This window comes from Saccoglossus kowalevskii, chromosome 14, assembly GCF_978046115.1.
Source record: "Saccoglossus kowalevskii chromosome 14, keSacKowa6.1, whole genome shotgun sequence".
Classification (NCBI taxonomy): domain Eukaryota; kingdom Metazoa; phylum Hemichordata; class Enteropneusta; family Harrimaniidae; genus Saccoglossus; species Saccoglossus kowalevskii.
In genome coordinates, this window is record NC_140654.1 from 28,217,008 (window position 1) to 28,241,254 (window position 24,247).

The 24,247-nt window shown below is 34.8% G+C and overlaps 2 protein-coding genes across 2 annotated transcripts; one reads left to right on the forward strand and one right to left on the reverse strand.

The window, feature by feature from the left end:
* Positions 1-281: 281 nt before the first annotated feature.
* Positions 282-9,875, reverse strand: LOC100366896 (uncharacterized). Its single transcript, XM_085508094.1, has 4 exons — positions 9,813-9,875; positions 7,307-8,189; positions 3,259-3,362; positions 282-1,867 (listed from the first exon to the last, which is right to left on the reverse strand). The coding sequence occupies exons 1-4, from the start codon at positions 9,867-9,869 to the stop codon at positions 1,817-1,819; spliced, it is 1,095 nt and encodes a 364-aa protein (XP_085364220.1). The 5' UTR covers positions 9,870-9,875; the 3' UTR covers positions 282-1,816.
* Positions 9,876-9,936: 61 nt separating this feature from the next.
* Positions 9,937-24,233, forward strand: LOC100367049 (tRNA-splicing ligase-activating factor archease-like). Its single transcript, XM_078006638.2, has 8 exons — positions 9,937-10,026; positions 14,588-14,612; positions 15,320-15,351; positions 19,823-19,901; positions 20,494-20,576; positions 23,119-23,171; positions 23,518-23,554; positions 23,917-24,233. The coding sequence occupies exons 1-8, from the start codon at positions 9,967-9,969 to the stop codon at positions 24,004-24,006; spliced, it is 459 nt and encodes a 152-aa protein (XP_077862764.2). The 5' UTR covers positions 9,937-9,966; the 3' UTR covers positions 24,007-24,233.
* The last annotated feature ends 14 nt before the right edge of the window (positions 24,234-24,247 follow it).

Below are 24,247 nucleotides of genomic sequence, written 5' to 3' on the forward strand. Positions count from 1 at the left end.
GGTCAAGGCATATCCGAGAAACGGTTGATGACATGTCCATATGAGGATTTTTGATGTTTTTGGGGACAAAAATGGCCAAAGGTCAACCAAATCAAAAATTATTTGATGTGCACATGTCTCCTATTATGACTTGTCTTTGTACTAGCTTTGAAGAAAATCTGTTCAGGTGACTCTGAGAAATGATGGACGCACGGATGGACGGACCCAAAACATAAGTCCTCATTACGGACTATGTTCAACAGGGATTAATGAATGTGGAGGTAAGAAAAATGAATAGTGTCTATGTATAAGTATTCATATTTATTCAGTAATTCATTAATTATGCAAATATATACACCACATCTATGAAGTGTAACACATACATCATATCTGAACTAAGTATGAAAAGAAAGTTATTACACATTATTATTTTACCTGATATCATTAAGGAAAGAGTTCCCCAACCCCTAAGTCCATGCCTAAGCCTAACCCAATTCAATGTGTATAGATAACTATTGGCATCCTTAGGATTAAAGGGGGAGTACTGTAGGGTAGGGATTGGGTTAGAGTTAGGGGTTGGGATACAAAAGAAACTTTTTGCATAATTAGAATATGATACATTTATGGTATTTACACCCTTCAACATTGTAATAGCGCAATTGTATTCTCTTATTAAATAAAATAAATATGTCATGGTCTGAATTAGTGCAAGTTGTGAGGAAATGTTTGTATTGAAAATTCATATTTCAGTTGATCACCAGCATGTCAGAATACTGGTGATCAAATTGGCTTTCCATTTGGTTGCTTGTCCAACTTTTATTTATGCACACTGTTGAACACTGTAAACCACTTTAGTTTCACGGGGATAAATATTTCGTGAATTTTGCAAATCACTGAAAATTCAAAGCATTGGGTGCCTACAACATTGAGTCTCACTAACTTTTAGGATTTTGGTCTCCACTAAACCTGATAAGTCTTCTAATATATCCTGTAAATAGTGCATATTCAGACCATCAAGTACTTCAGATAATAATCCCAAGATCCCAATAAAGCTGTAAAAATTATCTCAGGGTTCAATTTTGAATGGTCTTGTTCAATCACAGTATGCTATGACATTCCTAAACTTTGAAAAAAAGTTATTTTCTATATTGCTTTGAAAAAAAATGAATTTATAAAAAAAAAAATGTTCTGAAAATATGTGTTATAGTGCCATGAAATTTTTTTTTTTTTTGCTGTGCCTCAACAAAATAATAATAAGAAGTTGAAAACAAATTTAGCTGTTACCGGTAGACTACATTTTAGTATTCTTAACATTATCTTAACATTTCTTCCAGCTGATAAAAGTAGAATTAAATTTTTCACATGGTTAGTATATCAGATTTAGGTTGCTGTACTATGTAGCCACAAAAAAACAAACTTGGGTACATAAAACAGTTTGGCTTACGAGAGAATGTTACGTTTCAGCGGTTTGTGTATGTAGTCTAGTTGTGAGAAGGAAAAATATAAACTTAAACAAATGCCAACTGAATATTAGGAAATAAAAAAAAGAAGGTAATAGGTTGTTCATAAAATAAAGAGTTGGTAATTTGCCAGAAGATTACACTGTTTTGTTTTTTTAAATCAAAATGGCTACCTTGACCATAATTCAGACATTCAATTCCATTTTTTGTTGTCACATAGTGCTGGTTTTCCTGGCTCTTGCACTATACAAAAATCCTTTGTTTTTTAAGTTTGAAATAGCTATTTGGTAAAAATATTGTTGACAATATTAAAATATAGTGTAGCAACTCCAGTCGTAAATTGAGATGTAGTCTTCTTTTAAGAATCTAATCTTTATCTAACTCACAGACTCTTGATTCTCACCCAATTTCTTTTTAATTTTCAGATACTGAAAAATGAAAAAAAAAAAAACATTTTGCAATGAATGAATAAGAGTACATTGTACTCCCTCATATAAATAAATAGTACAGTTGTTATGATTAATCAATACATGGTCATGTAATCAATTATAAATAATTGTCTGCCTGGATAGAATTGATAGTTATTTGTGAATGTGTTGTCAACCTCTTGCATCTCAATACATTGGCATTAATATGCACTCAGGCAGTATGGATATCACATCAACTGGCATGGAGGTCAATTCACTTGTACTGTCTGAGTGCATATTTTGCGATATTCCCATGATAAACCTTATTATTATTATACATCTGTCACTGTGCCTTGATTTTATGGTATTGCCCTGGTATTTTCATCTTACCATATTAGGAAATGCGAATTCCAAATATGAAACGATTATGCTTAGATTACGCTTACGATTACGATTAGAGCATCCTCTAATAATAAAAACAAACATGGCAGTTTCCAGGGTTTGACCCCATACAAAGAAGTTCGCCCAATCTGTTCTAAACTTTTTATATTTCGGCATTCCCATGATGTATCCTTGGGAGGAAAAGATGTATAATAATAAGGTTATTACGAGGATACCGAAAAGTATGCACTCAACAGTATGCGATCGCATCAACCTCCTCTGTGCGTCAACTGATACTCTTGCTGTACTGTCTTCTTCTCGCTGTACTGCATACTTTTCGGTATCCTCGTAATAACCTCATAATATACTGTTTTACTGTATGTACATGTAGGCATAATTTAAGTGAGACTTAACAGTCCAAAATGGCAGTGAAAAGTAATCATGCCTGCATTATCAATTGTGATGTGATTCTATTATGCTACATTATTTCTGCATTCAAAGTAGACATACGTAAATATGACCAATAATTTTTAAATAAGGAAGACAATCGAATGTGTCCATAAAACTTTAAAATAGTATTAGGCATTTTACATACATACATATATATGTTTTTGCTGTGAAATTTACAATAATGTGTCATTATTTACATCAGAGTTAATAATATATAGAACACTACATTCAGAATTGAATTAATAGCAATATTGAGAATGATCAAACAATTGCTGCCCTTGGCTGTGAACAATATCAAAAATTGGTTGTCATTAACCCTTTGAGTACCAAAGTTTACCATCCACAAAATAGTTTCATTTATAGTCTGCTCTTTTCTACATTAAATATTGCAAAAATTTCAAAAAGATTGACATCAAAAACTAGGATCAATGTCACATTACGTCTGTTTGGTCTGAAATTTAATTCAGTGAAAATTATAGAAAATGTGAACAAATTTACCCAAATTCAAACAAGAATTGAGCACTTTTAATGATGATATAGTTCTCAACCAATACATTATTACTTCATGTTATCACACTTACATTTTTTCGGCTGACTATAGCTTGTTGTACCCATAATAACTCCATGGCTACGTTACTTCTTAATTGTTGCAATTCCTTCACATTATCAGGATACATTACATCATCTATAGAGTGAGTGAGAAAAACAAAGTTTAAAGACATGTCTCAATACATCATACTTATAGTGCCTGTATTTCTAACATTTCTCATCTACTGAATATATGTTCTCCCCAGGATACAAACAGTGGAGTGTTACCACTCCAGTGCTTTGTTTCACAGCCGTATCAGTCTCACTTTGTCAGTCATCATCTTGACAGTGGTTTGTTTTTCCATTCATTGTTGACTTTTTAAATCAAATTAATAAAAACTGAAATTGCTGAAAACTCATTTGTATTGAATGCAATAAGTTTTGTAGGTGAATAACTGTATAGTGTAATTGTCAATATAGTACACTAATCATCAAAATTGTTGATTGAAATACTTATGCAAATGCATGTAAATTAGTAAGTACATTTGTACTGCCATATTGATTTAAATTTTTTGTGAGAACACTGTGCAGTTCAATATGGGTAGAAATTCCAGATGAATACAGTGGAAAACTATTAACATATTGGAGTCATATCAATATACAAGTTGTTCAGCCTATATCACTTAAAAAACATGCACTATAAAAAACAATGCAAAAACAAAGATAAGAAGTAAATTCATACATTTACTCCGGTGATCATAATTATTTTTTTTATTATCTGAATCCCAATAGAATATATATTAATCAAGGAAAAGTGAATACAGTCGAACTCGGCCAGATTCAAACATGTCCAGGTAATAACAGTTGCGATGTAATCGCTGTGGTGTGAAGTGGTTGATAGCTGAAGGGTAATGGGTCAATAATTATTGTGTGTTTTGTTACGTTTGAGTTTATTTTATGTATTTATTATTTGTGTAATTTGTAGTTGGGGTTTTATTGAAACGTCATATTGTCCTCGGTCGCATTATGTTGTGTTCTTTTGTCAATTTATCCCTATTTTGCATATTTATTTGTACTGAGTTAGGGAGTCTGCTTTGGCTATAAAAGCCTTTTGTTTTACGTTGATGAGAGGACGGCAATTAGACGGTAAACTGATAGCAAAGAGACTCCAAATAGACGGTAAACTGATAGCACTATAATATTTACCAGTATCACTGACTGGTTTATCAGTTTATTAGGAAATGGGGATTGTTCTTGAACATTGTTAGCTGTCCGGTCTGGCTTGTGTTTTCGTTCCGGTGATGTGTTGGAAGAAGATGCAAGAAGTCCACGTGTGAGCTGAAACTTGGTATGCTTCGACGGAGATGAAAGAATGAAGATTGACACCACCTGGGAGACGTGACAAAAGTTCGAAGACGACGGAGTGACAGGCCAGCACAGAACGAACTCTTTGATTTGATTTGATACGTATTGTTAATTTTGACTGTTTGTTCTTTTTGCCGTTTTTATACGGAAGTCTATATTGGTTGCATGTTACTGCTAGCAATTTTGTTTGAGGTGCGGTGTAGCACACAAAGTTATGTGACATTTAAATAGGACATTGAAAATATACTACCGTTCTATCTTGCACACTGCTTGCGTTCGGGCGTTTTTTTTGTTATACGAGTAGAGTACAAGCGTCTGAACGTAACAGTTTTATAGTGTCATTTTATTTTCACATGATATATCTGCCTCACAACACGCCCAGTGATGCTACTGCTTCAACAACATTTTATCTTTCAGATGATATATCTGCCTCACAACACGCCCAGTGATGCTACTGATTTAACAACAGTTTATCTTTCGGATGATATATCTGCCTCACAACACGCCCAGTGATGCTACTGCTTCAACAACATTTTATCTTTCAGATGATATATCTGCCTCACAACACACCCAGTGATGCTACTGCTTCAACAACATTTTATCTTTCAGATGATATATCTGCCTAACAACACACCCAGTGATGCTACTGCTTCAACAACATTTTATCTTTCAGATGATATATCTGCCTCACAACACGCCCAGTGATGCTACTGCTTCAACAACATTTTATCTTTCAGATGATATATCTGCCTAACAACATGCCCAGTGATGCTACTGCTTCAACAACATTTTATCTTTCAGATGAAATATCTGCCTAACAACACGCCCAGTAATGCTACTGCTTCAACAACATTTTATCTTTCAGATGATATATCTGCCTAACAACATGCCCAGTGATGCTACTGCTTCAACAACATTTTGTCTTTCAGATGATATATCTGCCTAACAACACACCCAGTGATGCTACTGCTTCAACAACATTTTATCTTTCAGATGATATATCTGCCTCACAACACACCCAGTGATGCTACTGCTTCAACAACATTTTATCTTTCAGATGATATATCTGCCTCACAACACGCCCAGTGATGCTACTGCTTCAACAACATTTTATCTTTCAGATGATATATCTGCCTCACAACACGCCCAGTGATGCTACTGCTTCAACAACATTTTATCTTTCAGATGATATATCTGCCTCACAACACGCCCAGTGATGCTACTGCTTCAACAACATTTTATCTTTCAGATGATATATCTGCCTAACAACACGCCCAGTGATGCTACTGCTTCAACAACATTTTATCTTTCAGATGATATATCTGCCTCACAACACACCCAGTGATGCTACTGCTTCAACAACATTTTATCTTTCAGATGATATATCTGCCTAACAACACACCCAGTGATGCTACTGCTTCAACAACATTTTATCTTTCAGATGATATATCTGCCTAACAACACACCCAGTGATGCTACTGCTTCAACAACATTTTGTCTTTCAGATGATATATCTGCCTAACAACACGCCCAGTGATGCTACTGCTTCAACAACATTTTATCTTTCGGATGATATATCTGCCTAACAACACGCCCAGTGATGCTACTGCTTCAACAACATTTTATCTTTCAGATGATATATCTGCCTCACAACACACCCAGTGATGCTACTGCTTCAACAACATTTTATCTTTCAGATGATATATCTGCCTAACAACACGCCCAGTGATGCTACTGCTTCAACAACATTTTATCTTTCAGATGATATATCTGCCTCACAACACGCCCAGTGATGCTACTGCTTCAACAACATTTTATCTTTCAGATGATATATCTGCCTAACAACACGCCCAGTGATGCTACTGCTTCAACAACATTTTATCTTTCAGATGATATATCTGCCTCACAACACGCCCAGTGATGCTACTGCTTCAACAACATTTTATCTTTCAGATGATATATCTGCCTAACAACACACCCAGTGATGCTACTGCTTCAACAACATTTTATCTTTCAGATCTATTACAAGATAGTGTGAAGGTATTTAAATAATGAATACAACATTTAAAAAATTACTGCTGTCTGTACTAAAACGTTGACTATACATGAAATGATTTGTTAGAAAATGTTGCAGCGCAGCTTTGTCACTGAAATCAATAACACTTGCCAACACATTAACACCCAACCCACCCACTCACTGACACGTTAACACCTAACCACTGGCCGAGCTTTGCTGCTGGCCAAGTTCAAATCTGGTTGAGTTTGGTTGTCACCAAGAAGATTTAGTCTGACTTTTAGTTTAAGCTAACTATGTTAGCACAATTATTACATTTGTTATGAGGTTTAGAGGGTGGACAAATAATAAAACTGTAATTACTGTCTGTTGGTACTCAGTTACAAATGGTTAAAGAGACATTACCAAAGTTTAACTAGTTTTTTTCTAGTCAAAATCAAGGTTAGTACCAGTATTTAATTTAATGCACATCATGGCCAGATTAAAACTCGCATTCATGTTTGCTATGGAAGAGAGTATTTGTAGTAATCATTGTTTATCATTACACATCTCACACATGTATGCCTCAAAGACCACTTTCCTTTCAATTCCACAGTAATCACACTGTATTGTGTTTGATATGGGTTCCATGTAACATATGTAAAATACATTATCTGTAATGACATAATAACGCACTGCACAATGACTGCATGTGAAACTAATAATTCACTTTGAACACGTACCTGTCATGACGAATGACTTCTCAGTACCCCAGAGGGACGTCACATCACCATCCTTCGTCACTTCCATTACATTGTCTGTTTTCTTCTTTGGTGTCTCTGATTCACTTTGCAGATCACCATTAGACAAGTTTTTATCGTCCTCACTCCCAGCTGGTATTTCTATTTGTAATTGACTGACATTTTCATCACTACATGCAGCATCACTAATGCTACCCTTATCAGAATTCATCACATGTTCCTCAGGTTTTTCTTCCTCACTCAAGAGAACCTTTTCTTCTACATCACCTGTCTGTTCATCTCTCCCATCCTCAAGTTCATCTTGATTCTCAGCATCAACATGTATCTCAAAACCAATGTCACTGTGAATTCTTGCTTGAATTTGTGGAACTGGACTCTGATTTTCTTTATCCACTTGAGAATTCCTAAATGCGCCAAGTAAATTGCTCTCACTACCAGATTTTTCGTCAATTCCTGGAGAATCCTTAATTTCCCCCAGAATCCTCCTGCCATTTAAGCCTCCGGGGCTGGGAGTTTGAAGCCCACAATCTTGATACACATCATTTTCTACATTATTCATTTGTTCCTCATTTCCGCTGTCTTCATTACAATCTAAAGTTTCATCAAAAACAACATTGAAAGGTTGTTCTGCCATTGGTATCACAGACACTACCTGACCCAGAGTAGAAGAAATACCACAAACTCTCCCCACATTGTCACGTTTCTGCGGCTTCTTTCCAAAATATACCTTCGGTTTACACACTAACGAAGACGTCCACTCAACACCCACTTCCTTTTGATCATTGTCAATTTCTTGTACAATTTCCTCATAAGAATGTCTTATTTGTCTGAAGTATTTTCTTACCAGTGCTCCTCTCCATATTGCCTATAAAATGAATAAACAATAACTGCAAGGACTTGAAAGTTCATAAATGCAAATGAACATGTTAGACCAACATAATCAAATATGTCAGAACAAGCAAGGTTCAATCAAATATAACTCAACAAATCATCTACATGACTAAACCTCATTATGAAGGGATCAAAATTGGCAGTTGTCTGGTTGTTTCTGGAAACCACTTTTGTCAGAGGACAAATAAATAAGATTAATAGTTGCTCATTAGGACAATCCAAAGAATAAAAACAAAAATCACCCTCATGAGTATTCATAATTTCAGTACTCCCAGACTGCTAGGGGGGTCATATTATAGCGTTATCATATTATCTACATTTTTGTGAAAAGAAATAGTTTTTACATTTTTTTAGCAGTTTTCCAAAAAAAAACACTAAAAAAAGTTATTTTTGATGTTCAAAGAATGACAAAGCTTTAATAGACAACAATATTTTCACATGGATAACTTTTCAGGTTAGAATAATTGTACAGTGACCATAGTAATGCAGCATCAATATTTTATAAAGTTTATAACAAAATCATTTTGCATTTTTTTACAGTTGTAACCTATTCTACTATTCGTTCAGTTGGGATGTATGAGTGTTATTGAATAAATAAACAAAAAAAACATTTATTGATAAATAGATTGAATATAATAAATTTGCACAGCGTTCCATGATGTTTTGCAAAGGTTCCCTGCAAATCCAAACATATTCTGGAACTGTACACTTATGTCTATTTTTGAACTGTCGATCATTCTGATTGGTCAATTGCAGTGTCAAATTTTTAAATCTTCTATGTATATGAACTGTAAATATTGCAAACAGCTTTTATGAAAAAACTGTTGTAGTGATAATATCTTATGGTGAAATCAGTGGGATTATTCAAGAGCCTTTAAATTTATATTCTACTGAGAAACACTATGATTAGGGGTTGAACATATGAAATCATAGGGGTGACTGGAAAATTTGTTAAAAAAATTGCAAGCTAGACACCAAGAGAAAAAAAATTGTATTCAAGGTGTTGCAGTAAAATTTTTGGCAAAATTGAAGAAAAAGAAAAATGTATATACATGTATATATAGACAAGACATAGAAAACAAATTAAGAAAAAAAAAACTAATTGCACACTCTTCCAGCCACCTCTCATGAATTCAAATTTTTGACCCCTTTCCATGTCAACAAGAAAACAAATTATTAACAACAAAAAAGAGACGAGAAGTTGTTAATACTTTATGACATCATCAATTACACTACTAGATATTATTCAATTTTACACCATGTTATCAAGTCTTTGAATTCCGAAATGGTGTAATCATATTAGTCTACTATCAAGACGACAGTACTTTGTGGCGATGTTTGATTTAGGTACTATGCATCCTTTACTATTTGATGCCCTTGCTTTAAATTTAGGAAATACCGGAACAGAACATTCGGGAAAAAAATCTAAAGTAAAACAACAACTTTAGAACAAGTCATGGCACGTTACAATAATCATTTTTTTCTCTCTGCTGAATATTATTAATCAAATTCAACTGCAAACTTCGTACATTTAAGCGCAACATTAAACAAATAAAGTTCATATTCACGTTGGACGTGTTTACGTGAATAAACCAACCTGAGCGCGAACAACTTTGTTGACATCCATGTTAGAGTTGTTTGGTTCAGCCGCCATTTTAGTTCATCTGAATCCTACAAAGCGATTGGCTAACTCTGACCTTTGACTCGACCTTTTCAAAGGAAAATGGCAGCCGCCAGTGGAGATTTCGCCGATGCGGATGACCCGAACAAGACAAGTAATGAAGAAAACATTGTTGGCGCTGGATACGAATGTGAGTTTTTGTGGATAAAATGCGTCACTGCTGATTTTAGGCAACTTTATAGAAATTCGTGGTTAATCGTTACTGTGTTTTGAACCAACAGCGTCAGGAAGAAATGTTGCACAACATCGCTTGCCGTTTTGTAAAGGGGCTACCCATTTGGAAACTTAGGGGGGGTGTAGTTTTCTGCTGATATTTTATTCACATCTATTTGCTATACCCTCTCTGTCATTAATAAATGTAGTAAATTTAGATCTTTTTATAAATGTACTTCAAATCTAGTAAAATAATGTATGACAAATTTTGTTTGAGGGGTAATATGTAGTCACGGGCGCTTGCAACAGGATTTATGGTAGCCCTGAGTACAGTCCTGTAGGTTGGCCTTCTCCCGCTGATCATTCGGCCCCCACAGTCCTGAGAAGTCGCATAGACCGAGGATTCGACACCCGCCTACAAATTTATGGCGGAGAACCGTTCTGCAGTTTTCATGATTGTATCGACCAATCTAGCAATCACAAATACATTTTTTGTGGCCGAAAAATTAATCTACATGTACAGTACTGGAACGTTAGTTTTACGCAACGAAACAATGTTTTGTTTATGATTATGTCAAGAACAAGATGGCGGCGTATATTTTCGATTGACATTGGAAAATGTTGATTTGATCGATCCTAGTGGGATATCTTATGTAATTTCGCTTCCAGTTAAGGTATTTAGAATAGTTAGACGTATCAACCTGCTCATTTTTTTAACTGCAAAGCTGAATGCCTGTTAAATCGCCCAATACATTCTTTCACATTAGTATCGAATCCTCGGTCTATGCGACTTCTCAGGACTGTGGGGGCCGAATGATCAGAGGAAGAAGGCCAACCTACAGAACTGTACTCAGGGCTAGATTTATGGTTGAGGGAGATAGGCTTGCTATGGGCAGGGTGATATCACTGACCCTGGTAACTATAGAGGAATCACTCTTCTCCTTACTCTCAGCAAACTATTTATCTCCATCCTAAAACAAAAATTAACTACCGGTAGATATTTGCAAGAAAATGAAATATTAATTAAAGAACAATTAGGTTTCATGTCAACATTTGGAACGCGAGACCACAGTCACTTGGGGGCTGAAAATCAATAAATACTAATTTTTTGAAAAAAAATCATCCGCTATACGTATATAAATAAACAAGTTGTGAAACATGGCACCTAGTAAATTGTCACCCTGTCGGTTTCAAATTTCGATTTCTTACCTTAAAATGTGAAACAAAAATTTTAGAGGGGATCAGGTGTTACGTTAATAACCATTGTTCATAATCGCTAACTTGGTTTTATTCAAAACTGCACAAATCCTGCATTTTCTGATGATATCCGACGATTTCTTAAACGAAAATGGCCAGCAGCCAGAATCAAGGGGGATTCACACAGAGTTCTGGGTAAATCAAGTGCGCATACTCATTTTCAGCCAATCAGGCGTGCCGTAACAGCGAGTATTTCCTTGTGCGCGAGACCATATTTTTGTTTTAAAACGACTAATTACAAAATTCTGTTTGGCATGAAGGCCTAATGCACAAGTTGAAACAAATGGGAATCAATAATAAATTTTATAAACTAGTAAAACGCATATACCAAAATTCTGTTGGCTGCGTGAAAACAAAAAATGGCCTGACGGACACCTTTCCTGTGCAGGGTGATGGTCTAAGCCCAATATTGTTCAATATATATATTAATGACATAAAAAAACATATACACTCGTCTGAAAATGATGCACCAACACTTTTAAATCATAAACTCCCTTGCCTATTACCGTTAAATCTGTATTAGAAGCCACATCCCTAATATAAGTCGCACCCATGCTTTTTGAATAATTGACAACCAAACATTCACAATTTCTCATATGTGTAGATACTCTAAAAGAAGCTGCATCCCTTCTGTTGCATTGTACCATTTTAATAGAAGCCACATCCCTTCTATTGCATTGTAACATTTTAATAGAAGTCGTAGCTTCTAATACAGATTTTACAGTATACGCTGATGACCTTGTAATCCTATCGCAGGCTAAATCAGGGTTACAAAATGCAATTACTAATCTTGAAACTTACTGTAAAAAATGGAGAATAAACATTAATATTGCAAAATCAAAAACTATAATATTTAACAAAAGTGGGAAAAGTTTGAATAAAATAAAATTTTATGTGAATGATCAAGAATTAGAAAGAGTATCCTCATACATGTATCTTGGTATAAAACTAAATACCACTGGGAACCTAGATAAAGCACAAGTAGACTTGAAAAACTGAAGCAGATGCTCTACTCGGAAAATCAAGTTCCCATCAAAATCTATCTGAAAATGTTTGACATTATGATCAAACCAATACTCACATATTGTGCAGAAATTTGGACATGTGACATAATAATTATAAAATAAAAACTATCTGATGCACTTATTGTCACCAATGGAAAAAATGTACTTAAAATTTTGCAAGTACATACTGAAGGTAAACTGCAGGACCACAAACCTTGCCTGCTTTAGAATTGGGACGATACCCCCTAATAACTACATGTATCAGACAGATGTTTAAATATTGGTTGAGATTGCGCAATATGCCTGAAAACAGCCTCATAAATGAAGCATACAGATTTGCAATCAATATGGATAACTTGGGCAGCCCAAATTGGGTCAATTATATTAAAACAATTCTCAAAGACCTTAAAACGGAACATGAGTTGGAAAATGGAAAGATTAATGAAAACAAATATCTAATAAATAATATTAATACAGCACTTGAAACAAACTTCAAAATAAACAGTAGGGATTCTCTAAACAATGACAATAAATGTATTAACCACAGAAATAAACTACATGTACATACTTATAGAAAATTAAAAACTGAATTTAGACTTAAAAATTATCTGCTGACAGTAAATAACCCACTACACAGATCATCAATGACCAAACTAAGATTAAGCGCACATGTTTTACAAATTAAATTGGGCAGATACCATAAAATTAACATTACTGAAAGAAGCTGTCCTGTATGCGATACTAATGTCATGAAGAGCACTTTCTGTTAAAATATTAGTTATACAAACGTGAAAGACAGATCCTTCTCAACACAATTAGACAGTGTACTGAGGGAAACACTGATACAAGTTTTATCAACATACTAGGCACAAAGAATACTGTCATGCTAAAATGTCTAGCAAAATACATTATATGAATGTTTCAACCTAAGAGAAAGCAAATTAATAAAAAAACCCAGCTGCCTCAGATATCTAAATAAGTAATCCTAACATTTACTTTATTAATTTGCATTTCTAACCCACTTTCGGGCAAGTTTTGTTTTAGTTTTGTTTAGTTTAGTTTTTTTATACTAGTGTATCTTCTTTTTTTTTTATTCTGAATATTTCTAACATGGAATGACAACCATGCTTTATTGTACTTAGATCTACATGTATGTCCACTTTTAGGATACGACTTCAATAAAGATTATTATTATTATATAGAAATAAATACTATAATAAATAATAAAGTATTTATTACTATATATAACCCTACCCAAGCATATCTCCCTTTTAATAACCATAAATCCGATTGCAAGCGCCCGTGTATGTAGTTATATGCTTATCAATCGAGGAAGCACATCGGAGCAGCTTATTGATTTATTAAAAATAGAATCGCCATAACCATAGAGCATCAAAGCACCACAGTCCCAGTGTTGAGGGACTGTGGTTCAGGACAGAATGTTGAACAGGATTCATAGTTTAGTTTGTTAAGCTCCAGTCAATGTCAACCCCCACCCCCACCATTCCCACCTCGGGGCTTAGTGGGGGGTTTAGAAATTATTTTTGTAAAATTTGACAAATGCCCCACCTCCTGGGGCAAGAAGGATATGCACTTCTGAATATTTTGGCAACATGGTCCTGAAGAGCATTTATAAAAGCAGCATACCAATCGCCACTGTCCGCCATGCTTGCTATCAGCAGAGTACTCAATGAACATATACGCATACGCAGCTAGCAAGGACGGGACACGAAAAACGGCTATTACCCCACCTCCGTGGGCACAGTTTGGCGGTTAACCCCGTCTAATGCTCCACATTTGTCTCGTATCGCCCGAGGTAGAAGGGGCCGGGTTGACATTGACTGGAGCATTACCAGAAAATGATTGCCTTATCATTGAACAATATTCTATTCTGAAGATGTCTTACATGTATCATAAATGAGCTGTTTTCCTTCACATACAGCAAAAAACAAAACAGTGCTGCCAGTGCCACTACCTCCCATTGATGGAAGTGCACTGTTTCCAAAATTTTAGCGTATATATAATTTTTAACTATAGCCTTATACATTGTGGACTTTCATGATTACTAAAACTTTGAAAGCTAGTAACAAATAATAAAAAAAGTGAAATAAAAAAGCCCAAACCAAGATATGGTTTTAATCTGACTGGGAAAGTCCAAGGCTTCTTTGTAATTTTTTGTTAATTAATTAATTGATTGGTTGAATGGTTTTAGACCTCAAAACGATCTCTTTTCAAAAGTGTAATATGAAATGTTTTATTATTATGTTTTGTTAACAGACCTGGACCACACTGCAGATGTCCAGTAAGTATCAATTTAGTCTACCGGTAATTTGTTTTTTGGTGTAGAAATGGCATGTATTTTTTTGCAATTTGAAAGCATCGCTATACAACACACAATTTTAATATCTTGTTTTCAAACTTAGAACCTATTCATCCTTGCCATATGCTTTGGTGAAATTCCAATTCCATTCTGTTTAGTACAGAAGTACTAGACATTATAATTTATAATGGTGACAGACATTATTAAAAATTATGAAATTAATAATGGTCAGTAAATGAGATATTTATTCATAATATATTTGCTTTTTCCTAACAGACTTCATTCATGTATCCTTTTAATGACAGTATTACATTTAATAGAGTATGACAACTTTAAATATTTGTTGGATTAATGATTTATTTTTGTTTACACACAATTTTTTAATCTACTAGTACAAAAAGAAATATTCACTCAAAAAAAGCTCCTGTCAAAAATGCACAGACAACCAACAGATGTCCTAGAGCTACAACAATTTAACATCAGAAAACAAAATGTCACATTATAGATTGGAAATTGGTAAAAATTATTAGAAATTTCTCACGAGGAACTTTGTTCTTGCATTTCCTAATATGGTAGGGTGCAGATACATGAACTCCATGCAATACCACAAAATTATAAATTTATGTGATGATACAATGATAATATATATAATTCATGTAAATATTTAATTTTCCTTAATATTATATCAGGGGGTAGCACACTTGAAGAATCCCTTGAGATGGTAAGTAAACTGGAATGGCACAGCCAAGGGTTAATAACTATAAGGGCAGATATTGCCTGAAATGGCACAGCCAAGGGTTAATAACTATAAGGGCAGATATCGCCTGGAATGGCACAGCCAAGGGTTAATAACTATAAGGGCAGATATCGCCTGAAATGGCACAGCCAAGGGTTAATAACTATAAGGGCAGATATCGCCTGAAATGGCACAGCCAAGGGTTAATAACTATAAGGGCAGATATCGCCTGGAATGGCAAAGCCAAGGGTTAATAACTATAAGGGCAGATATCGCCTGGAATGGCACAGCCAAGGGTTAATAACTATTAGGGCAGATATCGCCTGAAATGGTACAGCCAAGGATTAATAACTATAAGGGCAGATATCGCCTGGAATGGTACAGCCAAGGATTAATAACTATAAGGGCAGATATCGCCTGGAATGGCACAGCCAAGGGTTAATAACTATAAGAGCAGATATCGCCTGAAATGGCACAGCCAAGGGTTAATAACTATAAGGGCAGATATCGCCTGGAATGGCACAGCCAAGGGTTAATAACTATAAGGGCAGATATCGCCTGGAATGGCACAGCCAAGGGTTAATAACTATAAGGGCAGATATCGCCTGGAATGGCAAAGCCAAGGGTTAATAACTATAAGGGCAGATATCACCTGGAATGGCACAGCCAAGGGTTAATAACTATAAGGGCAGATATCGCCTGGAATGGCAAAGCCAAGGGTTAATAACTATAAGGGCAGATATCACCTGGAATGGCACAGCCAAGGGTTAATAACTATAAGGGCAGATATCGCCTGGAATGGCACAGCCAAGGGTTAATAACTATAAGAGCAGATATCACCTGGAATGGCACAGCCAAGGGTTAATAACTATAAGGGCAGATATCGCCTGGAATGGCACAGCCAAGGGTTAATAACTATAAGGGCAGATATCGCCTGAAATGGTACAGCCAAGGGTTAATAACTATAAGGGCAGATATCGCCTGGAATGGCACAGCCAAGGGTTAATAACTATAAGGGCAGATATCGCCTGGAATGGCACAGCCAAGGGTTAATAACTATAAGGGCAGATATTGCCTGGAATGGCACAGCCAAGGGTTAATAACTATAAGGGCAGATATCGCCTGAAATGGCACAGCCAAGGGTTAATAACTATAAGGGCAGATATCGCCTGGAATGGCACAGCCAAGGGTTAATAACTATAAGGGCAGATATCACCTGGAATGGCACAGCCAAGGGTTAATAACTATAAGGGCAGATATCGCCTGGAATGGCAAAGCCAAGGGTTATTAACTATAAGGGCAGATATCACCTGGAATGGCACAGCCAAGGGTTAATAACTATAAGGGCAGATATCGCCTGGAATGGCACAGCCAAGGGTTAATAACTATAAGGGCAGATATCGCCTGAAATGGCACAGCCAAGGGTTAATAACTATAAGGGCAGATATCGCCTGGAATGGCAAAGCCAAGGGTTAATAACTATAAGGGCAGATATCACCTGGAATGGTACAGCCAAGGGTTAATAACTATAAGGGCAGATATCGCCTGGAATGGCACAGCCAAGGGTTAATAACTATAAGGGCAGATATCGCCTGAAATGGTACAGCCAAGGGTTAATAACTATAAGGGCAAATATTGCCTGGAATGGCACAGCCAAGGGTTAATAACTATAAGGGCAGATATCGCCTGAAATGGTACAGCCAAGGGTTAATAACTATAAGGGCAGATATCGCCTGGAATGGCACAGCCAAGGGTTAATAACTATAAGGGCAGATATTGCCTGGAATGGCACAGCCAAGGGTTAATAACTATAAGGGCAGATATCGCCTGGAATGGCACAGCCAAGGGTTAATAACTATAAGGGCAGATATCGCCTGGAATGGCACAGCCAAGGGTTAATAACTATAAGGGCAGATATCGCCTGGAATGGCACAGCCAAGGGTTAATAACTATAAGGGCAGATATCGCCTGGAATGGCACAGCCAAGGGTTAATATCTATAAGGGCAGATATCGCCTGGAATGGTACAGCCAAGGGTTAATAACTATAAGGGCAGATATCGCCTGAAATGGCACAGCCAAGGGTTAATAACTATAAGGGCAGATATCGCCTGGAATGGCAAAGCCAAGGGTTAATAACTATAAGGGCAGATATCGCCTGGAATGGCACAGCCAAGGGTTAATAACTATAAGGGCAGATATCGCCTGGAATGGCACAGCCAAGGGTTAATAACTATAAGGGCAGATATCGCCTGGAATGGCACAGCCAAGGGTTAATAACTATAAGGGCAGATATCGCATGGAATGGCACAGCCAAGGGTTAATAACTACATTTGTGTAAGGGCAAAAAGCGCCTATACAGTACATGTATTAGAAGATAATATTTAAAATTATGAATCACAGTGATGGTATCCACTTTCATATGAATTACTTATAGTATGTTTGTCTGGGCTATGTTATAGTGGTTATTATCATATACCATGTATTGCCAGGCCTCGTAACACTATGGAAAATGTGTTGTCACATCAGGACAATAATTTTCCATAGCCCAGCATGCCAGGCAACAATCTGCGTCATTCTAAATTATGTTGTGTGTTTGAGGTCACAGTGTGGTAAAATTGTAATTACACCTATAAGGTGTATGATAAAAGCCTTACAGACTGGATACAGCTTTTGATGCCTTTGGTCGTATGGGTCACACAAGCTTGGATGCTTCTGTCGTATGACCTTGTCTGCAAAAGTCGAATCCAGTCCATAAAGAATAGCTTTTTCACTGCATATCAAAGACCTTCTTGGTTTTGATTCTCTGCGCTGACTGTTACGTCTGGCCTACTTTTCAATCATTTAGGAGGTTGTTTTCCACTTGTCAACTAGCACATGAGACAAAAAAAAAGTCAGGAAAGACAGCAGTGACTTTAATGTCTGGAAATGTTACCTGGCATATTTAAAAAATATTTTTTGGGTTCATCCTTCCATCCATCAATCATAATTTTTCGAATATGCCTGAACTGATACTGTTTAATAGTGCTACAATGACAAGTCATTATGGAAGACATGCATATTGGTTTGTTTTTTGTTTAGATGACATCAGTGGCCATTGAAACATGTCATCATCCTAGGCAAACTTTGCATTGGAATCGTGTATCATCATGGCTACTGATGCATGTCATCTTGTTTCGTGATTTGATTAAAAATGGCCGACTGGTGGCCATTTGATTTATTGTACGGTACTCGTTTCTCAGATACACATTGACATGTTTGGTTGGAATTCGGTACAAAAAAGACACAGTGGTTTGAAAGTTGTCTTTAGTTATTTTGATGAATATCCAACTGGTAGCTATTTAGTACATGTCAATCAACCGTTTTGCAACGTTGTCTCAACCGATTTTAATTAAACTTGATATTCAAATCATTTATGTCCATGATTAATAATAATAACAATAATTGCTAATTGGTGGCCATGTTGGAGTACAGAATGCATATCCAATATCAGGGGATTTTCTAGAAATAATGAGCAAGAGGGTGTATACACAGGTGACCACCTGGAGTAATTTTGGTGTCCAGACACATTGTCAGCTGGTATTGCTGGGAAGTTTTCACACAGAAAAATATATTTAAGAAAGATTTTATGTTATATGGCAGCATGGAAGTGTGCGGCTCAAGAAATATATTTATGACTTGAAAGTTCAATTGGCAATTCGGTAAGAGGGTGCCAGCCGAGAGTATCAGGGCGCTGCGCCCCTACATGTATGTCCCGGTTTAGAAAAAAACCAGCAATATGGCACTGTGGGAAGATCATTTTCGTTATTATGATATATTTGCAGAATGTGTTTGGTGTTTAATCTCCTGTGATACTGTATATCTTGGCCTGTTTTCTGCCCTAAACCTGACTGGTGCATAGCACCACATGCCATGGTCCTAGAATATGTATGTGCATATTGCTCTACAATAAAACACACAGCGTTGATCATAAACAAAAAATGCTTTATATAAAGGACTTTGTTCCAGTTTTTACATCTCAAACACTGATGGAAATATTGCAAGTTTTTTTGATATGGTTTTTCAGCTAATTAGATAAGGAATCAATTTTTTCTTGGAACAGATTAAAGGTTGACTATTTGAAATTGAGACAAAGCTTTTCGTTTACACTTTGTTTTGATTATTATGTAGCAGTTATATGTATTTCCTTCCATTTTTAAGCGCTCATCAACTTTTAAATTTAAATATTGAATTGCAGCTGACTACCCACTCTAATGTAGTTCAAACTATAGGTCTTTTGCTGTTTAAAAAAAAAATTGCTTAGTATTTACAACATACTATGGAGGAGCAAAATTTTGCTGACTTGTAAAACTTTGCGAACATTTTACCTACTCAGTGTGATAGTTGTACAGAGATAATGTCTTTATATGAACAATAGTATGTTATGATATTTGGTGTCGTTTGTTGTTTTATTGGCAGGTTGTACAGTCAATGTTTGGCTACATGACAGATATTAATACAGTAGAAATGACAGATACGCAAAGAATAGAAGCAGAAGGTAGGACATAGATAATGATGAAATGAGTATTATTAGTAACAGTAAGATTTGGAAACAGCCTTTGACGTATTCTGAAGTCTTGCCTATAAAGAATCAATACAATGTTCACATATAGCATCTACTTTGAAACAGTTATATAACCATACATTCTAGTTAATGTTCTTTATAATATGTCATATCTCCATTTGCTCTCTAAAAATGGGATTTAAAGGAATTTTTTACTCATGTACTGTAAAATACTTTATTTTACATGGAATTAATTTTTGCTGAATAGACTTTTTGGGTGTTTTGTATGGAATTTATTTTCACTGATATTTGATGAAATGAATTTAATAATAAAATATATAAACAACGGTATATTCACTTGATTTTATTTTCACTGAATCAGCGAAAATAGTGAAGTGGAAAATAAAAGATTCTACAGTATATTATATTTATTCAAATGAATAAACTTGTTAGATTGTTATTTATGTGCAAACCATATATGGTTTGAATTCTTCCACTGCAAGAAATTCATCAACTACTGGAAAGATGGGACATACTGAATATTAATGTGTTTTTTTTATTTATTAATGTTACTATTCTGTTTCAGGTCATGATATGATATCGCTGTTATATCAACTCCTCGATGAATTCCTTTTTGTCTTCTCAGCAGAACCTTTTTTTATTGCAAAAGTAAGATATTCATATATCCTGATTTTTGAGTTAGAAATCAATTTTATTGGATTACTCACTGAAAATGACTTCACCCACTTTAAATGACACTGTTATCATTTGAATGACACTGTTTTCATTTAGACCACATACTGTAAATGACATTGTTTTCATTTGGTCATTTATTGTTTTTCATTATGACCCCAATTTTCATTGGTCATTTAGTAAGATATTCATATATCCTAATTTTTGAGTTAGAAATCAATTTCATTGGATTACTCACTGAAATCGACTTCACCCACTTTAAATGACACTGTTCTAATTTGGATTACTTACTTTAATTGACACTGTTTTCATTTAGACCACATACAGTAAATGACATTGTTCTCATTTGGTCATTTATTGTTTTTCACTGTGACTCCAATTTTCATTGGTCATTTAGCACAAATAACAATTTTTGTCATTGAATCATTTACTGGAAATAACTTTTTTTCATTAGGTGATCATCAGTAATTTCAATGGATTACTCACAGAAAATGACATCACTCACTTTAAATGACAGTTTTCATTTGGATCACATATTGTAAATGACATTGTTTTCTTTTGATCATTTATTGTTTTCCACTATGACCCCAATTTTCATTGGTCATTTACCTCAAATAACAAACTTGTCATTGAATAATTTACTGGAAATAAAATTTTTTCATTGGGCCGATCATCAGTAATTTCAATGGATTACTCACTGAAAATGACTTCACTCACTTTAAATGACACTGTTCTCATTTGGATTACTTACTTTAAATGACACTGTTTTCATTTAGACCACATACTGTAAATGACATTGTTTTCATTTGGTCATTCATTGTTTTTCACTATGACCCCAATTTTCATTGGTCATTTAGTACAAATAACAATTTTGTCATTGAATCATTTACTGGAAATAACTTTTTTTCATTGGGCCGATCATCAGTAATTTCAATGGATTACTCACTGATAATGACTTCACTCACTTTAAATGACACTGTTCTCATTTGGATTACTTACTTTAAATGACACCATTTTCATTTAGACCACATACTGTAAATGACATTGTTTTCATTTGGTCATTTATTGTTTTTCACTATGACCCCAATTTCCATTGGTCATTTAGTAAGATATTCATATATCCTAATTTTTTAGTTAGAAATCAATTTCATTGGATTACTCACTGAAAATGACTTCATCCACTTTAGATGACACTGTTTTCATTTAGACCACATACTGTAAATGACATTGTTTTCATTTGGTCATTTATTGTTTTTCACTATGACCCCAATTTTCATTGGTCATTTAGTACAAATAACAATTTTGTTATTGAATCATTTACTGGAAATAACTTTTTTCATTGGGTCGATCATCAGTAATTTCAATGGATTACTCACAGAAAATGACATCACTCACATTAAATGACAGTTTTCATTTGGATCACATATTGTAAATGACATTGTTTTCATTTGATCATTTATTGTTTTCCACTATGACCCCAATTTTCATTGGTCATTTACCACAAATAACAAACTTGTCATTGAATCATTTACTGGTAATAACTTTTTTCATTGGATCGATCATTTATTTGAAATGATACTATTTTCATTGGTACAGATTTTTTGTTTCCACTAAATACTAAAAAAACCTGGTGATGATCCAAGTTTCAAACCTATGAAATAAAATAAATGAAAGATTAGAAATTCTGCCAATTTATCGCACTTGAATGACTTGCACATTACAATGTGGTGTAAAATTGGTATGCAGGTGGCTTTTTAAATTTATTTTAGTCTGAAATAATCATTAAAATTCATGTTTTGTCATGAAAACAAACAAATGCTGTGGTGCACATATTTTTAATGAACACAGTTACCAGAAAGATGAATAATTTTGTAGGCCTTACTTAAAGCGCTACACAGTATGTGTTCACATTTCATACAATATATTTTACACACACTGTACTTGTTGAATGGGAACCGTATTAAATGCAAATGAGTTTTTTTGCCCAAAACCTAAATTCACTTGTTTTCAGTGTCAGTTGTACAAGATATATTAGGACAGAAATGTGTTTCTTCCATACTGAATTTTGCAAAAGATTTTGGGTAGAAAATTGAATCAAATTTTAAAAACTGTCTAAAACACAGCAACATATCAGTATGACATGGCTTATTTTAAATTTGAATTGCAGCGAATAGATATTTTCATAGGTTACTAGAGTCTCTAAATACATCATGCAATCTATAAAATTTTTACTAACTGTCAACGTAAGTCAGTTATGAATCGTGATGATTTTATATATGATAGTGCTCCCTCTGTAGTCAAAAAGTTGAAATGTTCAAAATGAATAAATCCAATTGGCTGCCTATGAAAATATGATGTTTACATGTGTTTTGCATATATATTAAATGTTTGTATCTTTTGGCTGTAATTACCATCTAGATTACATGTTTAAAAGAAGTCAACAATCTCTTTTTATGGAGGGGTGGTGCGTTTGCATCTTTCACATTTTGGCATTCATTATTTGTATCTTTTTTTGTAGGAAGTAAAAATTATTGAATTTGATAGAGAAAATTTCAAGATTGTGGCAGAAGGGTAAGTAGTTTGTGTTGCATAATTTTGTGATACACGAATGTTATAACAGCCTTAGTGGATGAGTCCACATCTGCCTCGTTTAACCTTTTTACCACCAGACTTCCTTTCCCAAATTATTCTGCACTTTTTTGTTTATATTCTTCAATATTTCTGGAAATGAACCCTAATTTTGGAGCCAACAGGCAAACAAAATTCATGGCGATTTTCAGTAAAAAAATGTGGCTATTTTTGCCCAAATATTTTATAGGAAAGTGCAGACTATAAACAGGACTATTTTGTGAATTTGTGATGAAAAGAGGGAACTGGTGGTGAAAAGGTTAACGTGTCAATTACATTTGTTTTACAGATATGGAGAGACTTTTGACCTAGATAAACATCCACAGGTAAGCACATGACTTTTCAAGTGGACATAATGTTTTTTATTTGCAACTGTGATGTGGGTAAAGCTCATTCATTGTCAACTGTCACTTCCTACAAAATCGAAATTAGGACATTCCCACATGTCCATCACACTGTCGCTGTGACTTGCCCAATGGGGATTTGAAGTTGTATACAACATTCTTTTACAGATTTCTATAAATGCAGCATGTAAATTAAACATAATAAACAAATATACATATGTATTTATTTATTTATTAGATGAGTACACTTTTAAAGGGACAAGCAGTTTTATTCCCAAACCTTCCATGGGCATTTTCATGAGTTAATAATAGAATACTTGTTCCTGTATTTTATTTTCAAACAGGGCACTGAAGTAAAGGCAATCACTTACTCCAACATGCAGGTACATGAAGAGGTGCCGACCAATGACTGTTATGTAATAATTGATATCTAGCTAAATTATATCATACAAGAAATGGACCTCACATTTCTAATGACTTTTCTCGAACCGGTCACACTGCCCTCATGTGACCAAAGACAGTTTATATTTGTTTTTTATTCAAGATGTTTTTCAACCACTGCATGCATCCATTCTAAAAACTCTTCTGGTTTTCGCTGAAATATTTGTAAAAATAAAAGAAAAAACACCTGCAACATCTCAGGACTAGCCTATGAAATAAATTCAGCCACATAAT